The 16,016-nt window shown below is 36.5% G+C and overlaps 1 protein-coding gene across 1 annotated transcript in view; it reads right to left on the bottom strand.

Annotated features, from left to right (window-relative positions):
• Positions 1-716: 716 nt before the first annotated feature.
• The window catches only part of KIAA0556 (KIAA0556 ortholog), a 57,644-nt gene continuing 42,344 nt past the window's right edge, over positions 717-16,016 (bottom strand). The window contains 9 exon segments of the mRNA XM_010022305.1: positions 717-772; positions 2,159-2,247; positions 4,588-4,748; positions 5,425-5,526; positions 8,079-8,218; positions 10,068-10,178; positions 10,873-10,937; positions 11,254-11,411; positions 15,501-15,666. Of these exon segments, the coding sequence (XP_010020607.1) occupies positions 717-772; positions 2,159-2,247; positions 4,588-4,748; positions 5,425-5,526; positions 8,079-8,218; positions 10,068-10,178; positions 10,873-10,937; positions 11,254-11,411; positions 15,501-15,666 (1,048 nt within the window).

Below are 16,016 nucleotides of genomic sequence, written 5' to 3'. Positions count from 1 at the left end.
TTGCACTCCTGACTTAGTACAGAAAGGGAAGCAGCACATTTTGATTCTATATCAGATGTTGCAGTAGTCTCTCTGCTTCATGTCTAAAAGCATATACTGACTTCGGATTTCAGTTCTCTCTGGAAACAATGAGCAAGTTCTAAATGAGAAAGGAATAATCTTTTATGGAGGAGATTTACAGGTTGTCACAACTGAGAAATCTTCAGTGAAAAGCACATTTGCATAGCTACAAATCCTGCAGCATAATTATTTGGTTAGAGTTTTCGTTTAAATGACTACACATGCAGAGTAGTTTGTGTTTAAAAATGCAGTTTGCTCCTTACCTTCTGCTAGTTAAAATGCATTTACTATTTCTCAAAAGTGATGGTATGTTTCTGGAAACACACCTGGCTGGTGCAGCACAGAGGTAATGCCTCCTTGTTCATGTAACCAAATTTAGGCAAAATAGGACAACAGAGCAGCAGGGTGGGGGAAATCAGACAGGTAATGACCATTTTTAAAAAAAAACAATGAAACAGAAAACTGAATTCATGCTTTAAATTTCATCACTAAAGTGAATGTTCTGTAGCAAATAAAGCTTCTTCTCATAAGACAGGAGGTGGTTCAGCACTAGCAGACATGGAAAATCTTCCACTTGGATGATACATATCTTGGAGATGTAGATTGCAGTTATTTAGGGCTGGATGTATTCAGGACCTTCCAATCACAATCCTGTGTTATCTTTTCCTCCTCTGCAGCCCTTTCTCACACATGCAGGTTTTTGGACGCAAAGCTGTTAAGGAAAATAAAGTGCTGTTTTAAGACTGTACCCGTATTAACAGTGAAACCACAGACTAAAATGAGGAAGAAACATGTCCATTTCTCTTTCCACCCCAGAATGAAAGCTAAGCTACTCTTCTTAGTAACATTTCTTACACTGACAGTGAGTCTTGCCAATTTTCTCACAGTCCCGTGGAACCACTTTCCTGTGGAATCTAGTCTGAATTCAATGTTGACACTGTTCTGAGTAGGAGTTTGGGCCCTCCCACAGGAGGGTACCCCCTCTGAGTTCTCCTCCAACCCAAATCATTCTACAAATCTATGTTACCAACTACTGTGGCTGATATCAGCAAGTTCTGCAGAGGAGATGTGAGGTAGACAGCAACAGACAGTCCTCATCTGCTGACTTCAGAGGCATACTTAATGTTTGGACAATAGATGCGATGGCTATGGCAACGACAGCTGTTCTTTACTGGACATAAGCTATGTCTGCACTGGAACCCAGGATGTCATTACAACAGGCACAGAGATGTTCAAAATACTTTTGACACAGCTGGTGCTAATATGCTAACAACTTTGAAACCGTATTTGCACATCCGATGGTATTTCAAATCCTTCTCCTACAGAGCTGTTATTAAAAACCATCAAATAATTTCTGTAACACTTTCTAGAGGAACTAATTGGAGAAAGTGTCATGCTCATGAGAGAAAACCAATCATGAATATACCAGCTTGGCTGAGAATTTGCAATGTATTTAAGGAGCTTTTCTGAGTAATTTACAATGAATGACTGGGACTCTTCAGACTATAAATACAATCTACTCTTTCTCTTTATGAAAAAATGAGGTTGTCTTTTTAATTATCACTTTGCAAGAGAAAAGACCAACCAGAAAGACAGTGGGAGGAATAAAGTCAACATGTTTTACCCCTTGTTACGCTTATTATGATTTTGGATTTGCTTGAGGAGCAATAAGCAGCTGATTCTGAGACACACATGCATCATCTCTAAAGCTGCTCAAAAGGCCAGTGGGGATGCAATGAGACTACTATTCCAAAAGCTCTCTAAGAAGCTGTACAATTGACACCAGTTTTCAGTTTATTTTCACTCAGTTTCTTTTCTGAGGACTTCTGTGTATGTGTTAGTATACACTATGACTGCATGCCACCTATGTCTTTGATTTATATTGTCCACTTTCTGATATAGATATAAAAATCCACTGGAGTATGACATTCCTGGTTTGCCTTTCTATAGTTGAAAAAGTAGAGCTAGATATAAAAAATAGGTGTAAGTAAGTCTCCCATCTTTTCCCAGTTTAGGTCTGTAACAACCCATACATATGTTCACTATCCATACTGTCTCTGTAGAAAGTGAGAAGCAAACTCTAGAAGACAGAACCAACCTGGATCAGCCACAACCTGCTTCTTTTTGCTGTTTGTAACAATCTCATTTTCATTCATCATTTGTACATCCTGATCTCCCACATGGTTGCTGAAAAGATTAAAATCAGTACAATAGCCAAAATAATTAACATTGTGAGAAGTTATGAGAGTTATGCAAAAGGTTACCAAATAAGTTATTTAGGTCCTAGAGGCTAAACAAAGCTATGAAGCACAGCCACATTATGTGAGACTATCTAGAAAGGAAAAGCATTCTTTGTCTGCAGCCACCTGAAGGATTTCTTACCAGTTTTAATTAGTGGCATTCGTTCAGGCACACATTCAAATAGAAATACCATATTCACTCTACAATTTTCATGCCTGCCTACACAGCTGGAACCACATTAACCAAAAAGAGAGATTTTAAATCAGTGTTGTTCAAAGACGGTGTAAAAATCCCTATATGGAACTTAACACTGTTTTGTAATGTTGATATAGCATTATTTGAAAATTTTCTGAACTAAACAAAATCCATTCACTGTGACAAGTTTTGTCTGCAGGCTGCTGCAAAATTTTAATGATTTCTTTTTGGGAAAGAAGTAGTAACTTCAAAGTTAAATTAAATTAAACAACTTACAGGAAAAAAACAAGTGAGCTGAATTGAAAGTTAAAGAAAACATCACTAAAAACATCTTGTTCTCATATAGACAAACACAAAACATCCACGCTTTTGGGAAAAAAAAATAAATGTACTTTTCTTTTCTCTACAAATACTGCACAAAACAGGTTTCTATTTTTGGAGAAAAATGTAATGTCTCTCAAACTGCCAGAGTGAAAGAGAGGAACCAATCCTGAAGTAAATCAGAACATATGCAATTGATGATAATATCAGACTCCAGTTGGGGGTTCATAAAATATTGAACAGTGACATGTGAAAGAGAATAGGCCAAAATTAGAAGTAAAAACACATAAAAGCTCAAGAGCATTTTTAAAACGGAGTCATATTATCCAGCATGTAGTAAGGGATTTGACTTCTCTTGCTTAAGTACCTATATTTTAGCAGAGTAGTAGGTGAAAAAAAAAGGAAAATAAGATTGCAAACCAGGCTAAGAAGGAAGACCAAGAAAGCTCCTGCACAGAAATTTAGAAGAGACTTAGCATGTTCTTGACTGGAAACCAGATCAGTTTGTGTGACACCAAAAGTATGCCCCTCTTAAAACTAAAGCAAAAGATACAGGTCTTAAATATATGGAAAGGAAGTTATGTGAAAAAGATCTGTGATTACACCTGGTGCTTCTCTGCTTCCAATAAAATAACTTTATTCCTAAGAAGATATTAAACTGAAGAATGTAAAGGTCCATTTCTCCTCCTTCTTCCTATATTCCACTGAAAAAAAATCTCTACGTTTCCTTGAGACACTTTCATTTCAGTAACTTTTTCACTTGAAAAATCATTTACCTCCAAAATTTACCATGGCAACACAGCCACTTGTACAAAAACATGAGTCTAACACGATACAGCCAAACAATAATAATTTATTTCAATATCTGACAGTACCAGTGGCCAACAACCAATGTGTTAGAGAAACATGGGAAAACAAACCCCATAGACAAATGTGAACTTCTGTTCTTAATCAGGACAGCTTATGTCCTTTCCACTTCCTTCTAAATATTTGAATACTCTTCTGAATGAACCATGTGCCATTTTTGAATGCAAAACTTGCCCTTTTTTCAAGTGATATATGTGCAAGACATTCTATTTGTTAGCTGTGTAATGTATAAGTGTTCATTTCTATAAGCTTTCGATTTTCCACTTTTCAATCTCATTTAAAATAAATTATTCTTTCAACCTTTATTTTCTTTGCTAGGGACTAGTTTTTAAATGCTATCAATCCTGACCATTTTCACTGCATTTTTCACTGCATTTCATCCTATTTTTTGTGAGATGCTAACTTAGTGGTTTCAAAGTGTCATTCCTCTGAATGCAATTGGTTTCTCATTTCAGATGTTCATTATTTTAGAATGTTTATAAAAGGAGAATTCTGGTTCCTTAATTAGTACCTGTGGCAAATCAGAGGATTTTCTTTTCTCTACTTTTGATGTTTGATTCTTTTTCATTAACATTTTTTTCCTCCATGTAATAGCATTGGGATTTATTATTTTTTCTCTAAGGAAGACTAACTTTTTTCTTTTGTGTTTATTACTATAGTCTTCAATGCAAACACATGTATATATGATTCACATATCCCAGTAAGTGCTAAAAATACTTACAAATAAAGCTGGTAGTTTGGTCCTAGTATCTAGAAAAGCTATTGTTTTTTTCTCATTAAGTGAGGCTGAGTATGCTTTGGAAGGGAATTTTCTATAGCAATATGCATATTGCTGACATTAGTCACATTAAAAGATTTTTTGAAAACAAGATTCTTTCTTCCAATCAAGATCCACTCACATACCTAATAACAGTTCTCTTCTCCTGATGGCAAATCTTCTCATCATCTGTAAAGAGAATGGTATGATACGGGACCATTGGATCACAGGTTGGTAGGATGCCTGATACTACATGGTTCACCATATCCAGAATCCCATTGTAGACAAGCAAGTCATCCACCAGAAGCTAAAAATATTTAAGAAACAAACAAATCAACCATCTGAAAATTAGGCATTGCTTTCAGCAGTTGTCTCTGTCAATAAACCAGAAGTCATTCTGCCCTGTTTGTTTCACAAGTTTGGTCATTCCAACCCTAACCATTCTATGATTCTATGATTAGTTTAGCTTTTGTTCCTTAAAACTTCCATTTCTCCCTATTCGCTGCTGGGTTTTGATGTTGGGGTTTTTTCTCCAAGCTTTTTGTCTTCTCACTGATGTTTCTAATGCAGCTTTCAAATAGATAATTAAAAATGTATTTCATGTTTTACATAATTGCTGTTCTATTAACTGGAGTGAATCACCCTTAAATCTAGGGATTAATGAATCCCACCTCACTACAGCTGTCTAAAACTTGGATTTGTAGCTTAAGCTAGCCTTCCAGGCCTGCTCTATAGTCTACAATCTTAAGACAATTATCTAAGAAAAAAAAAAACCAGACAAAGTGTTCCTTCCCTGGACAAGAAAGGGAAGACAGATGACTGGCATAGATTAGTCATTTTAATATTAAATGCAGAGTTAAACGAGATGAATCCCATCCTTTGAGATTATATGGAATCACACTTCAGTAAACTGTGAAAATAAATACAGAAACCAAGCAAGCTGACTCACCAGAACATACAAAGTACATACAAAAATTACTTACACCAAATTCTCTCACGCCTCTCTGAGGTGTTTTGGCATAATTCCATAACTTGATCATGGACACAGTAGTAGGTACATCAAAAATGACATACACCCTATTCACCTGTAAAAGAGAATTAGTTTATATTTAACCACATAAATACCCCAAAGAAATGCAATTCTCATGCGTGTTGCATCAAAAGAGGTCCATATTTAAAGAGATATAGCTAAAGGACAGATAATTGATGCTAAGGATTTAAGTTCAGCTAACAACTCTGTTGATAATTCACAGATGTCTCTACCCCAGAGCTGCCCTTTCAAATGTACATATAACTCATCAGAAGATGACATCTATACCTGAGCTTGTCATCCTGGACTGCTAGTCAGTTAGAGAAGAGTTAGAGAAACACATCAACCAAATACATACATGTGCCTCCGGATAAGACAAGCTGGAGTCATTCTAGACTAGTCTAGTCTAATCTGGTCTGGTCCATACCATTCTATTCCATTCCATTCCATGAAATATGACTAGAATCCACCTTTCTACTTGCATGACTCACATTTTGCCTATATCCCCTGACTTTGAAAGCTCTTGCAGAAATTTTGCAATTTTTGTGTGAGGTATACTAATAGGAGTGCAGAGACCATTCTCCAGCTGCTTGCTGAACAATCATTGCTTCAAATATTGTTCATTTTACTTTCAGTGACATTAATGTCAAAATGTTAAGACCAAAGATTAGGCTGTAGGAAACCAATCTTGCCTGTAACAGTTAATTCTATCCTATTCCTTTTATGAGCTACTATATCAACTTTAGGCCAATAAATCTTAAACTTCATCTCTAGTATCCTCTGAAGTTTTAATCATTTGATACACCGGCGAAGATATTGTTAGTGGTATTAAATCACTAGGTGCTTTTTTAACTGAAGAAGGAAATGTAAATGTGATCAATAGAAATGTTTATATCTGTGATTTTCCAGAAGACAATTTGGGCACAGTCTCCAATAGCAATTGTCAGTCTCACAGCAAATGATAAATTTGATGGAAAATATACTGAAACAAATAAACAAAATTGCTAACAATAACAGGCAAACAAAGAATTCAAATTGTATTTACATTAGTAATAAAATTGAAAAGACAAAAACAATTTTAGAATTAGAAATGAGAAGATATTTAGAAAGGAAAAGCTGTAATATAAAATTTCCGTAAAGCTTTCAAACCTTCCAATATAGCAAAGAGTTAATTCAGTTTTCTAGGGAACCAGAATGTTTGAAAGCAGCCTAGCAATGAAGATGTAAGTATACACAAGCTTTGGTTCAGCATCCCAGCTATAGAGGATGATCAGGAATAGGCTCACTGCTAAATCCACTTGCACTTCCTGGCTGTACAATCACACCATGGAAGATGGGAGAAAGAAAAGTACTATGTGGATCTTGAAAAGGTAAAATTTGCTATAGCTTAAGCACAGACTGCACCATTAAATTGCTTACTCTTCCCTCCTGTATATCACATTTTATCAATCTACCCTTTTAAGGCTCATATCTTATGTTCTTCTACAGTACTGTGGTGTCAGACACAACACTGTGCCACAGCTCCAGGTACTGTTACTTTCCTTTTTACCAAAATGAAACAGCCTCTGCCAGCATGTCGTTTATAAGGACATGAGCAAACTCTGATGGTTGTCAAATCATTCAACCATGACACTATAATGGGTATCTGAGCATCACATCAAATTAATTACCAGGATTCAAGCTGTGGGATCTACACAGTAGGAGCTGCAAGCACTACACAGACCTTCCATTTCCTAAAAAATGCAAGTGGTCAGTATTCCCAAGTACACTTAAAAGCTTTATCTTAATTATACCCACTGCATTACAACATATAATGTTGTATGAAGTTTTTTTGAAATTGACCTAATTCTTTGCTTTTAATATTCTAATTAATAATCGTAACATACAGAGTGAGGATTTTTCCAGCACAGTAAGCTACAACATATCACGTGTCAGGTTTACCTTTTGTTATTTTTGAAATCCATCCTCTTCTAAGAATTTAATACATATAAATTATGTCCATAACAGGCCTATAAAAATGTCCTCTCCCAAAACAAAGTCAAAACTCATCTAAGTTTATCTACTTTTCCTGTTTAGATATTTAATACCACGTATTTTAAACCTAGGGCTTTTAAATCTTAGGGCTTGGGGCCCTTAAGACGTGAAATACTAAGTCTGTCACCTCTAATTTATGAATTTGAATTCAATACAGATAATGAGATTTAAAAATTTCTTACTGCTGGAACAAAATTCATTGCTTATTGTAAAAACAAATTTAAAATCCCAGTCCACTCCTGCTTGAAAGGTGTTTATTGCACAAAACATGCATATTAAATTCCTTTGTCAGTATCTTTATCATAGTAACTGAAAAAACGTCTATGCTAGTCTTGGAAATTCTGCTGTTGCACCATGGAGACAGAAGGAGTTACAAACTGGGGAAATCTGTACTGCTGCTATCTGTACAGTGAAGAGAAAGAAACTGGCATAAAAAGAACTTCTTCCAAAATGCAGTGATTTAGCATCATTTACTAGTATCAAATTCACCTAAAAAATTTGCATGCTTTCCCTTTCCTTTATGCTTCTGGCTACATCTATGAACATCAGTAAAATGGAAAAGAGAAAATATACCAAACCAGGAAGAACTGGTGCAAGCCACATATGTCTGCCATCGGTTGTGTCATTTACTCTATCAATTAGTTTGTCTGGAGTTCGAATGTCTCCAGAGACATCTTCTAAAATGTTGACACTATCTGGAAAAGCAGCAATATCTGGAAAAAAAACTTTAAGGGTAAATAACTGAAAAAGACATTTCAGAAACACCATACTTAAAAGTTCATGCCTGCCCTTCTGCATTCCATGAGTAACTATTTGCCACTCCAGCAGTAAAACATAAAAATACTCCAAGCCCTTCACATGGGTAGCTGAGGAACTTGGGGGCATATTTTTAAAAGCAGGACAACCCTTGCAGATTCTGGCATTCAAAATTATTTTTAAAATAGGAATAAATCAACTAAATGCATTTAATTTATTTCCAAATATGTATTTATGACTTCATCAGTAAAATTCCCTTATCAGGAACAGATACTTCCTAGGGTTTTGTGACAAAACCCCATTTTTTAGTATGCATTTGTGAAAACTTCTCATATGAAATATATCTGAAGAAATGTATACTTCCAGGAGGTAGTCATCAGTCAGACTAGGTTTTGCTCAAGGTCCTCAAGGTTTGTGGTAAAAATCAGGAACTGTCTAATAAAGCCTTCTTTCAGTTCTTTGAGAGCGAAAGATTAAACCTGCTATTGAACAGACTGTCTATCTAACCAGATTTTCTTTGTAAGACATTTATATTAAAAACATATGTATGTTAAAGGCATGCAAAGAAATGTGGATGGATGGCACTTTCTTCAGAATTATAAATCCCTAGTAATGCAGTTTGAGGGACGTTAATTTCTCATGTCCTGCTTTCTAAAAGGCTTGAGTCTGCAAGTATTTACAAAGAATTTAAGGAATAACATAGCAATGCCTCAACTGTTTAAGAAAAGCTTGCTCCAGGCTCAGTGCTCAATTATCACATTTAGTACTGTATTAAGACAAATAAGCTCTTTTGAGATCCTAATATATCCAAGCAACACTACTGTACAGGCAGAAACATTCAAAAAGAGCCGAGGCATCTTTACCTGACATTGTGTTCTACTGTAAAGATAGACCACTTAAAAGCTAAGTTAAAGATCCCTTGTTCTTTAAACCAATTTGTTACTACCTTTCAATTTCAAAATGCTTCTCCTCCATTTCATATATTTCAAGTTCATCACATATCATACAAGATACAATTAAAAATATCACTCAGGAAAAAGCCTTTATGACCTTTTTCATTGTATCCTGTATTTATTAGGCAGTAAGGATCCTTAGAGACATATAATTTACACATATTTATCCATGTTTTTTATCCTTTCTAGTTGGCTAAGAAATTTTTTCTTCCATGTGACTGAACTACGTGAATTATATGTTAGGGTATGAAGCTTTCAACTCTTCAGAGACTTTAGCTGATAAAGAGCACTGAAGTGTAATCTTGGTGACTATGAATCTTTCAAGCATGTCCTTCATTCCCTCTGGTTACCCAGGGAACACTGAATCAAATTCAAAGTCTCAGCCCTTATCTTCACAACTGGATTGGGTGCCTAGAACAGCCTAAAGCTCCAGAACGAGAGTTATGAAAAATTTCTTTCTTGTGGCACAATGAAAGATTCCACAACAAAGAACTGAGCTCAACCTTTTCTTATGAATTTATAGCCCAAACTTTCTGGTTCTTCCATACCATAGAAGAAATAAATGTTGACAGCAAAAAGTACCATATCCTTCTTAAGCCTTCCCTTCTCTAGCGTTGTCTTGGATTGTTGGTGCATCCCACTCAGAGAAGAAATATTCTGAAAGCATTTAGAATACATTAAAACATATGGAAACAAGTATTATCACACAAATACAGAGAAATACAAGCAAAGTAATTGCACAGAATAAACTGGAAATTTGGAAGAAGTAGCAAGTGACGCCATATGATAATTTGCCAGGGAGCAAACCATGTATCTGCAAGGGACAGATGCACTTGGGACTGTAGAAGGATACTGTTTTCAGTTAGTAAGATTTGGTCTCCATGTTCATTGAACAGCTCAAGTCCATTCAAACCAATGTAGTATGGATCACCCCAACTTGTCAGAAGCTGAAACTGGAAAATAACTGAAGAGCAAAAAGCTATTAAGGAAAATTCTGATACTTTGTCTAAACAGACTATTTAATTTGCAGTTTCAAAAACTACTGTGCAGCACACATCTTGATGTCAGACACTTGCAATTTAGGAGAGTGAATATCAGCTTTTCACTTCTGACTTCACTATGTCTAAACCTCTCTGAATAAACTATTTTCTATTAAGACAAGAAGTTTGCCTTTTCTGTCACTGATAATACACACACGGACATCTGCAGGTGGCACAAGTACTCAAAAGTCTATCTATATATTTTTACATATATACATATTCACATATATGTATGTTCATATATGTTCTTCCACCAGATAAAGAACCATTTATTTATTTTAGTGTGTGTCTTACCTTACACTGCAACTTACTAACACCACAGCTCCTATTTGGAGCATTTACTGAGTTCCTACATTTCCTGAATATGCCTTTGCCTGGTTTTGAATTATACAGGTGATAACTGGCCAGTAAATATGTCTCTACACTGAATGACAGAAAATGTAATGACGGAGTCTGTGCTGTCCACTTCTCTAATGGAGCACTTATTTGTATCCCTTTGCTCTATTCAGACACGGATCGTTGTGAAACCAGCAGGGAACTCAGTATTGCTGAGATATCATTGTCTCCAAACTCTAAAACGTTCTACATGACAAGTAAGAAAGTTACAGAGAAGGATACAACCACATGGCATTAATGGTGCTTCATAGTCCATACTAGCTTGTTCCGTTCTCTTTGAACCAGTCCTGCCAAAAAAAACCCAAGACAAAATAGTTTCTTTATGTACCCTTGGCTCATTCAGAAAGGAAAAGAACAAAGCCAAAGAACTAAGCCTCCACAAACACCACCCCCTGATCTCCCTGTCTGCAATTATGGACTAGATTGTCCTCTGATCTCATAAAATCTGGACAACAGTATAGTTAAAACCCAATGAAACATTTTGCTGTGTTTCATATTTTCACCCAGGTGACTCGTACAATTGGCTTCAACAGAGAGTATGAAAGAATACCAAACAGTTACAAAAAATGGTGTGGTTCAGATAAAAAAACTGCCCTACTTTACCTTCTTTGTACTTTATTAATCAGCTGGGGCTGCAGATAGTCCAGAAAGAGAATTTCTTGGGCAAAGTCAAAGTGGCAGTTTCCTGGTCCCTTGCGGATAAGAAAGCCCTCTGGTGGGGAGATGCTGTGGCCATCCAGCAACACATGGACTACCTTAGCCTTATTTAAAATAACATAAGATTACATGACATGGCATAGAATAAAACAGATCCAAACCAATCACATTCACCTCAGAGGCTGAATTAATTTCTATAATTTTGTTATATTTATTTAATTCCTCTATCGTATGACATCCTATGGCAAAAGAAGGCTTAAACCAGCAGACACCAGTTGCCCATACTGAGCAATTCAGGACATCATGGCTGACAGTGATGGAGATCGGAGAGGTGAGGATTTGGTGGAAAAAAAAGAAATAAAAATGTATTGCAGAGATCCTTCAATTACTGCCTCTCACTAGATCTTAGTAAACTGAAGCTTCCTTTCTTCACCAAAAGGGTTGTCAAGCTCTAGAACAGACTGCCTGGGGAAATGGGGGTGTCGCCATCCCTGGAGGTATTTAAAAGACATGTAGATGTGGCACTTAAGGACATGGTTTAGTGGTGGCCTTGGCAGTGCTGGGTTAATCGTTGGACTTGATTTTAAAGGTCTTTTCCAACCTAGATGATTCTATGATTCCTGAGCCTGCAGCAATACATACACACATCAAGAGAATGGAGAGACTGGGCTTTGAAGTCAGCATATGTCACAAGGCCGATTTGAGGAGAGAATTAGAGTCATCATGCACCTGAATGCACTGCTAGATCAGGCCTGATTGCTCAGCACTGGCTGAAGCCAGCCTTTAAGAAGTCACAAAAGCCGGTGCTCTCCTTCAAGCAGATTCTTTTGTGTCTCTGTTGCATTTATAGAAAGGCTGTATTTATTTAACTTTGTGGCAGCTGGCACTTGGACTTTTCCAGGATCATGCAAACTCATCTACCAAGTAGTGATGTATGTTACCTAAGGGTACATGAATAAAGAAGAGGTATTGTGCCAGGCAGAAAGAATTGAGCCCTGTCCACTGCATAGATGCATGCACATCTTATACAATCTCTGAAGATTAAACTAAATAATTCAGGCATTCTTATTCAGATGATGCAGGAGTCCTGGCCCCTTCACCCTCCCCCATCAGCACCATCTGGTGTTGTATGCATGATCCCAGCCACGTAACAATTCAATCATGCAGCAACAATTATCACTGCATCTTACCCTGGAACATGTTAAATATAACTTAGCATTAATCACAAGCAGCATTTGTTGCACTAACTACTTGTCTTTCACTAACTACTGGTAAAGGAAGGAATAATACACATAAAATATGAGAAGATGGCCTTTAACAGGCACTGATTAAAGCTTATTGACCAACAGACTGAACCAAAAGAGAATAATTTAGTTAATGAAAGACTTAATTTAGTCCAAAAGTAATGTGAGACAGTTTTCTAATCTCTTGATTTTATAGTGACTGATGTATATAGGATAATTTAAGGTTAACTTAGTTTTGTATACAAATATTTAATTTTCATTATTAGGATTTCTATTAAAAATAGACATGCAATATTTATGGCGAAAAGTCTTATTTCAGGTGTCTGAGAACTAAAAACATTCAGAGTTTTATGCAAAGCCCATGTATTATCAGTGACCTGGTATTCATAATAGTTCTCATATTCTTTCCATTTATAAATGCTTTTTCTTATTCAATTACAATTTCAGTTACACATGCAATATCCCCAAAGCAGATAATTCTCAGGAATATTTGTTTTGTTTTTTAGTTTTGGTTGTTTGGGGTGTTTTTTTCACAAACATTTGTTGACTTGAAAACCTCTGGTATTGTACTAGATTAGAGGAGGTGCTCAGTACACTTCCAAACAGCATGAAGATTAATTAGGAGGGAATGTCTGTATCAGACTACCAAATATGAAGAAATAATTATTTCTGGTTTCATCTTTAATACATGTGAGACCAAAGAAAGGAAATATCCTTTTCGTATTAGAAAGTCTTCTGCATGCTACTTTCCAGCTGAATCAGTCAGCCAAACTAAGGAAAAGAAGTGAAAAATCCACTGAAATACACTTTAGTTTAGGAAATATGTACTACCTATTACACCACAGCTGCTTATATTTATGTGCCCTTTACAGCCCTCATTTCTAAGTAATTTTCATCATCTGAGAAGGCACTCAGCCATCATACATAGCATTTTACAAATTGCATAACAAAGCTCTCACAAGGTAATATTTCATAGAGGTGGAAATAGCACACAAGTCTTCATTTTGACAGTTCACTGCCATTACCCTCTCATACTAAAGCTGTGAATAGAATCCACCAGTCTACAGCTGCCTGGGAAATCATTAGATCTCATACCCAGGGACTGGTTCTTAGAAGGAACAGCAATACTTCTAGAAACAGATGTCATGATGCCCTAGGTAAACACTCTTCAGCCTCCATACTGTGGCCAAGCAGGTATCTTGCATCTTCAATTTTCCAGATAATTTTTTCATCCTTTTACAGGCCTGCAGGTATGAACTCCTCATTTAAATTGTACCCACAAGCTGTTATGGGACCTGCTATGCCATCTGCATGCTTTAGCAGACTTACCTCTTTTTTCTACCTAGCAAAGTAAACTGTGATTTTTCTTTCTTTCTTGGTTTTGCCTCAAAAACCAAATTCCATGTTAGATTTTAGGGATTTGGGTATTTCTTTCCCTCCTTTAATATCTGAGACACACATACAGGGAGTTGATTTGGTATGAAAATTCATACCCAGCCAACTCCCCCCAGTTTTACATGCTGTCATATGGCACTAAATGTCCCCTTGGTCAGTTGGGGTTGGCTGTCCTCTCTGTGTCCCCTCCCAGCTCCTTGTGCACCCACAGTCTCCTTGCTGGTGGGGTGGGGTGAGAAGCAGAAAAGTCCTTGATTCTGTGTAAGTGCTGCTCAGCAATAACTAAAACATCAGTGTTTTACCAACATTATTCTCATCCTAAATCCAAAGCACAGCACTGTAACAGCTACTAGGAAGAAAATTAATTCTATCCCACTGAAACCAGGGCAGAGATTTTAATAAACCCCCCTTATTGTTATACAAGGGGTAGGTTTAGATGGTAAGCTCAATGTGCTTCTGAACCCTCCCATGTGTCAAACAAATTGGGTTAATGCAGTGTATTACAAAATTGGGTGCCATATGTTAAAGTCTCTAAATCGATTGTGGCTTCAACGAAAGATCTTATGCTCTGGCCCACAGGGAGTCTTTGGCCAGTGTTGGGCACTCAGCAAGATCCTATGCTGATATTAAAAGATGCCAAGGCTCTTGCTGTGCAGATGGAACACCTCTCCACACATTTATGTAGTGTTCATATTAAAGACATTCCTTGAAGGTAAATTTAGACAAAGCGGCAGTTCTGTGACTTTTGCCACTGTCTTGCCCAATCCTAGGAAGGATCCATGCCTCCAACTTCAGTAATTTTTTTTTCCAGAACAGATTCTTTTTGTCCTGTCTCTCTCTAGATTAATACATACCAACATTTTTCTTCTTATCTGTTGACTTGAGTTTGACATCAAGAATGTAAGTTATATGTGAAAGGGAAGATCTGGAATACATGCATAGCTTCTGAGAATAACCAAGGAAATGATGTAATACAATCTGTCAGTCAATTCCAAGAATTCAATACAAAAAAAATATAAAGCAAGCAATTTGGAAAAAAAAGAGAGAAGATATGTTATACAATTTTAGCTAAGCTAGTTCACTAAGCTGTTTGAAGATGCCAACTTTCTCTAGTAAACATTAAAGTTCAAGAGGCTCTTCAGCTTCTTGGAAAAGGCAGTATTGATTGACTGGCCTTCTATAACTTACCTAAACAGAATTTCTGTTAGAGAAGTGTCCATGTTCTGCCTCTCCCTGTGTTCTAGGAAATAATCATATGGTAGGCCTAAATACTGGATATTGAGAGGATACCACTTCAGAACCATATATCTTGAAAATAGTATGTGTCTCTTAGAAAAATCAGCCATGAAGACTTCTTTAAACTATCTGGCTTTTTTTCAATATTTGCTATTTGTGGAGACAGAAATGCATTATACCTGCCACAAAATTCAGACTCAGACAATCTAGAAAGATTTATGGTGTTCCATTAAGGCAGCTATATTCATTCATCACAGTACAATTTTCCAGTGCACTACTGTATATTTTTGCTGGCAGTGCTCCTTTGCTTTTACTTACCCCTCTATAGGTATCCTCTGGAGATTTATTATAGTTCCAAAAGCGAAGCCCTGCAATACTTTCAATTTTGTCAAAATGGATTGTGAGTAGATGATCTTCTCCAAAAGAGAAGGGAATGAGCCACATATGGTCATCCTCTACTGTGATGTTAGTCCCATCTATTAACCTACAAGGAGAAAAATCCATTAGCTGCAAAAAGGAAAAGCTTGCTTTTCTCATGAAAATCAGGCACTTTACTAGGTGTTTATTTTTTTTTCTATATGCCATTTACAGCTTCCAGGGCTTACTGTGCCCATGTGTATGCAATTAAAAAGCACAATAGCCATAAAAAATAATATGCAATTGTTGAATTAAGGACAATGGGGAAAAAAGCACAATATTTCTTTTTGCTGGGTCCATTTGAGGAAAAACAGAAAACTTCCTAGGTTTCCCTGCGTGGTCAGGGGCAGGCAGAAGAAAGCTCACCTACCTTTGTACCAAAATGCCCAAAGGCAAAAGGCTAAGGCTCTGACACAA

Source organism: Nestor notabilis, unplaced genomic scaffold (assembly GCF_000696875.1).
Source record: "Nestor notabilis isolate BGI_N333 unplaced genomic scaffold, ASM69687v1 scaffold12959, whole genome shotgun sequence".
NCBI classification, from domain to species: Eukaryota; Metazoa; Chordata; class Aves; order Psittaciformes; family Psittacidae; genus Nestor; species Nestor notabilis.
This window is presented reverse-complemented; position numbering and strand designations above follow the sequence as displayed.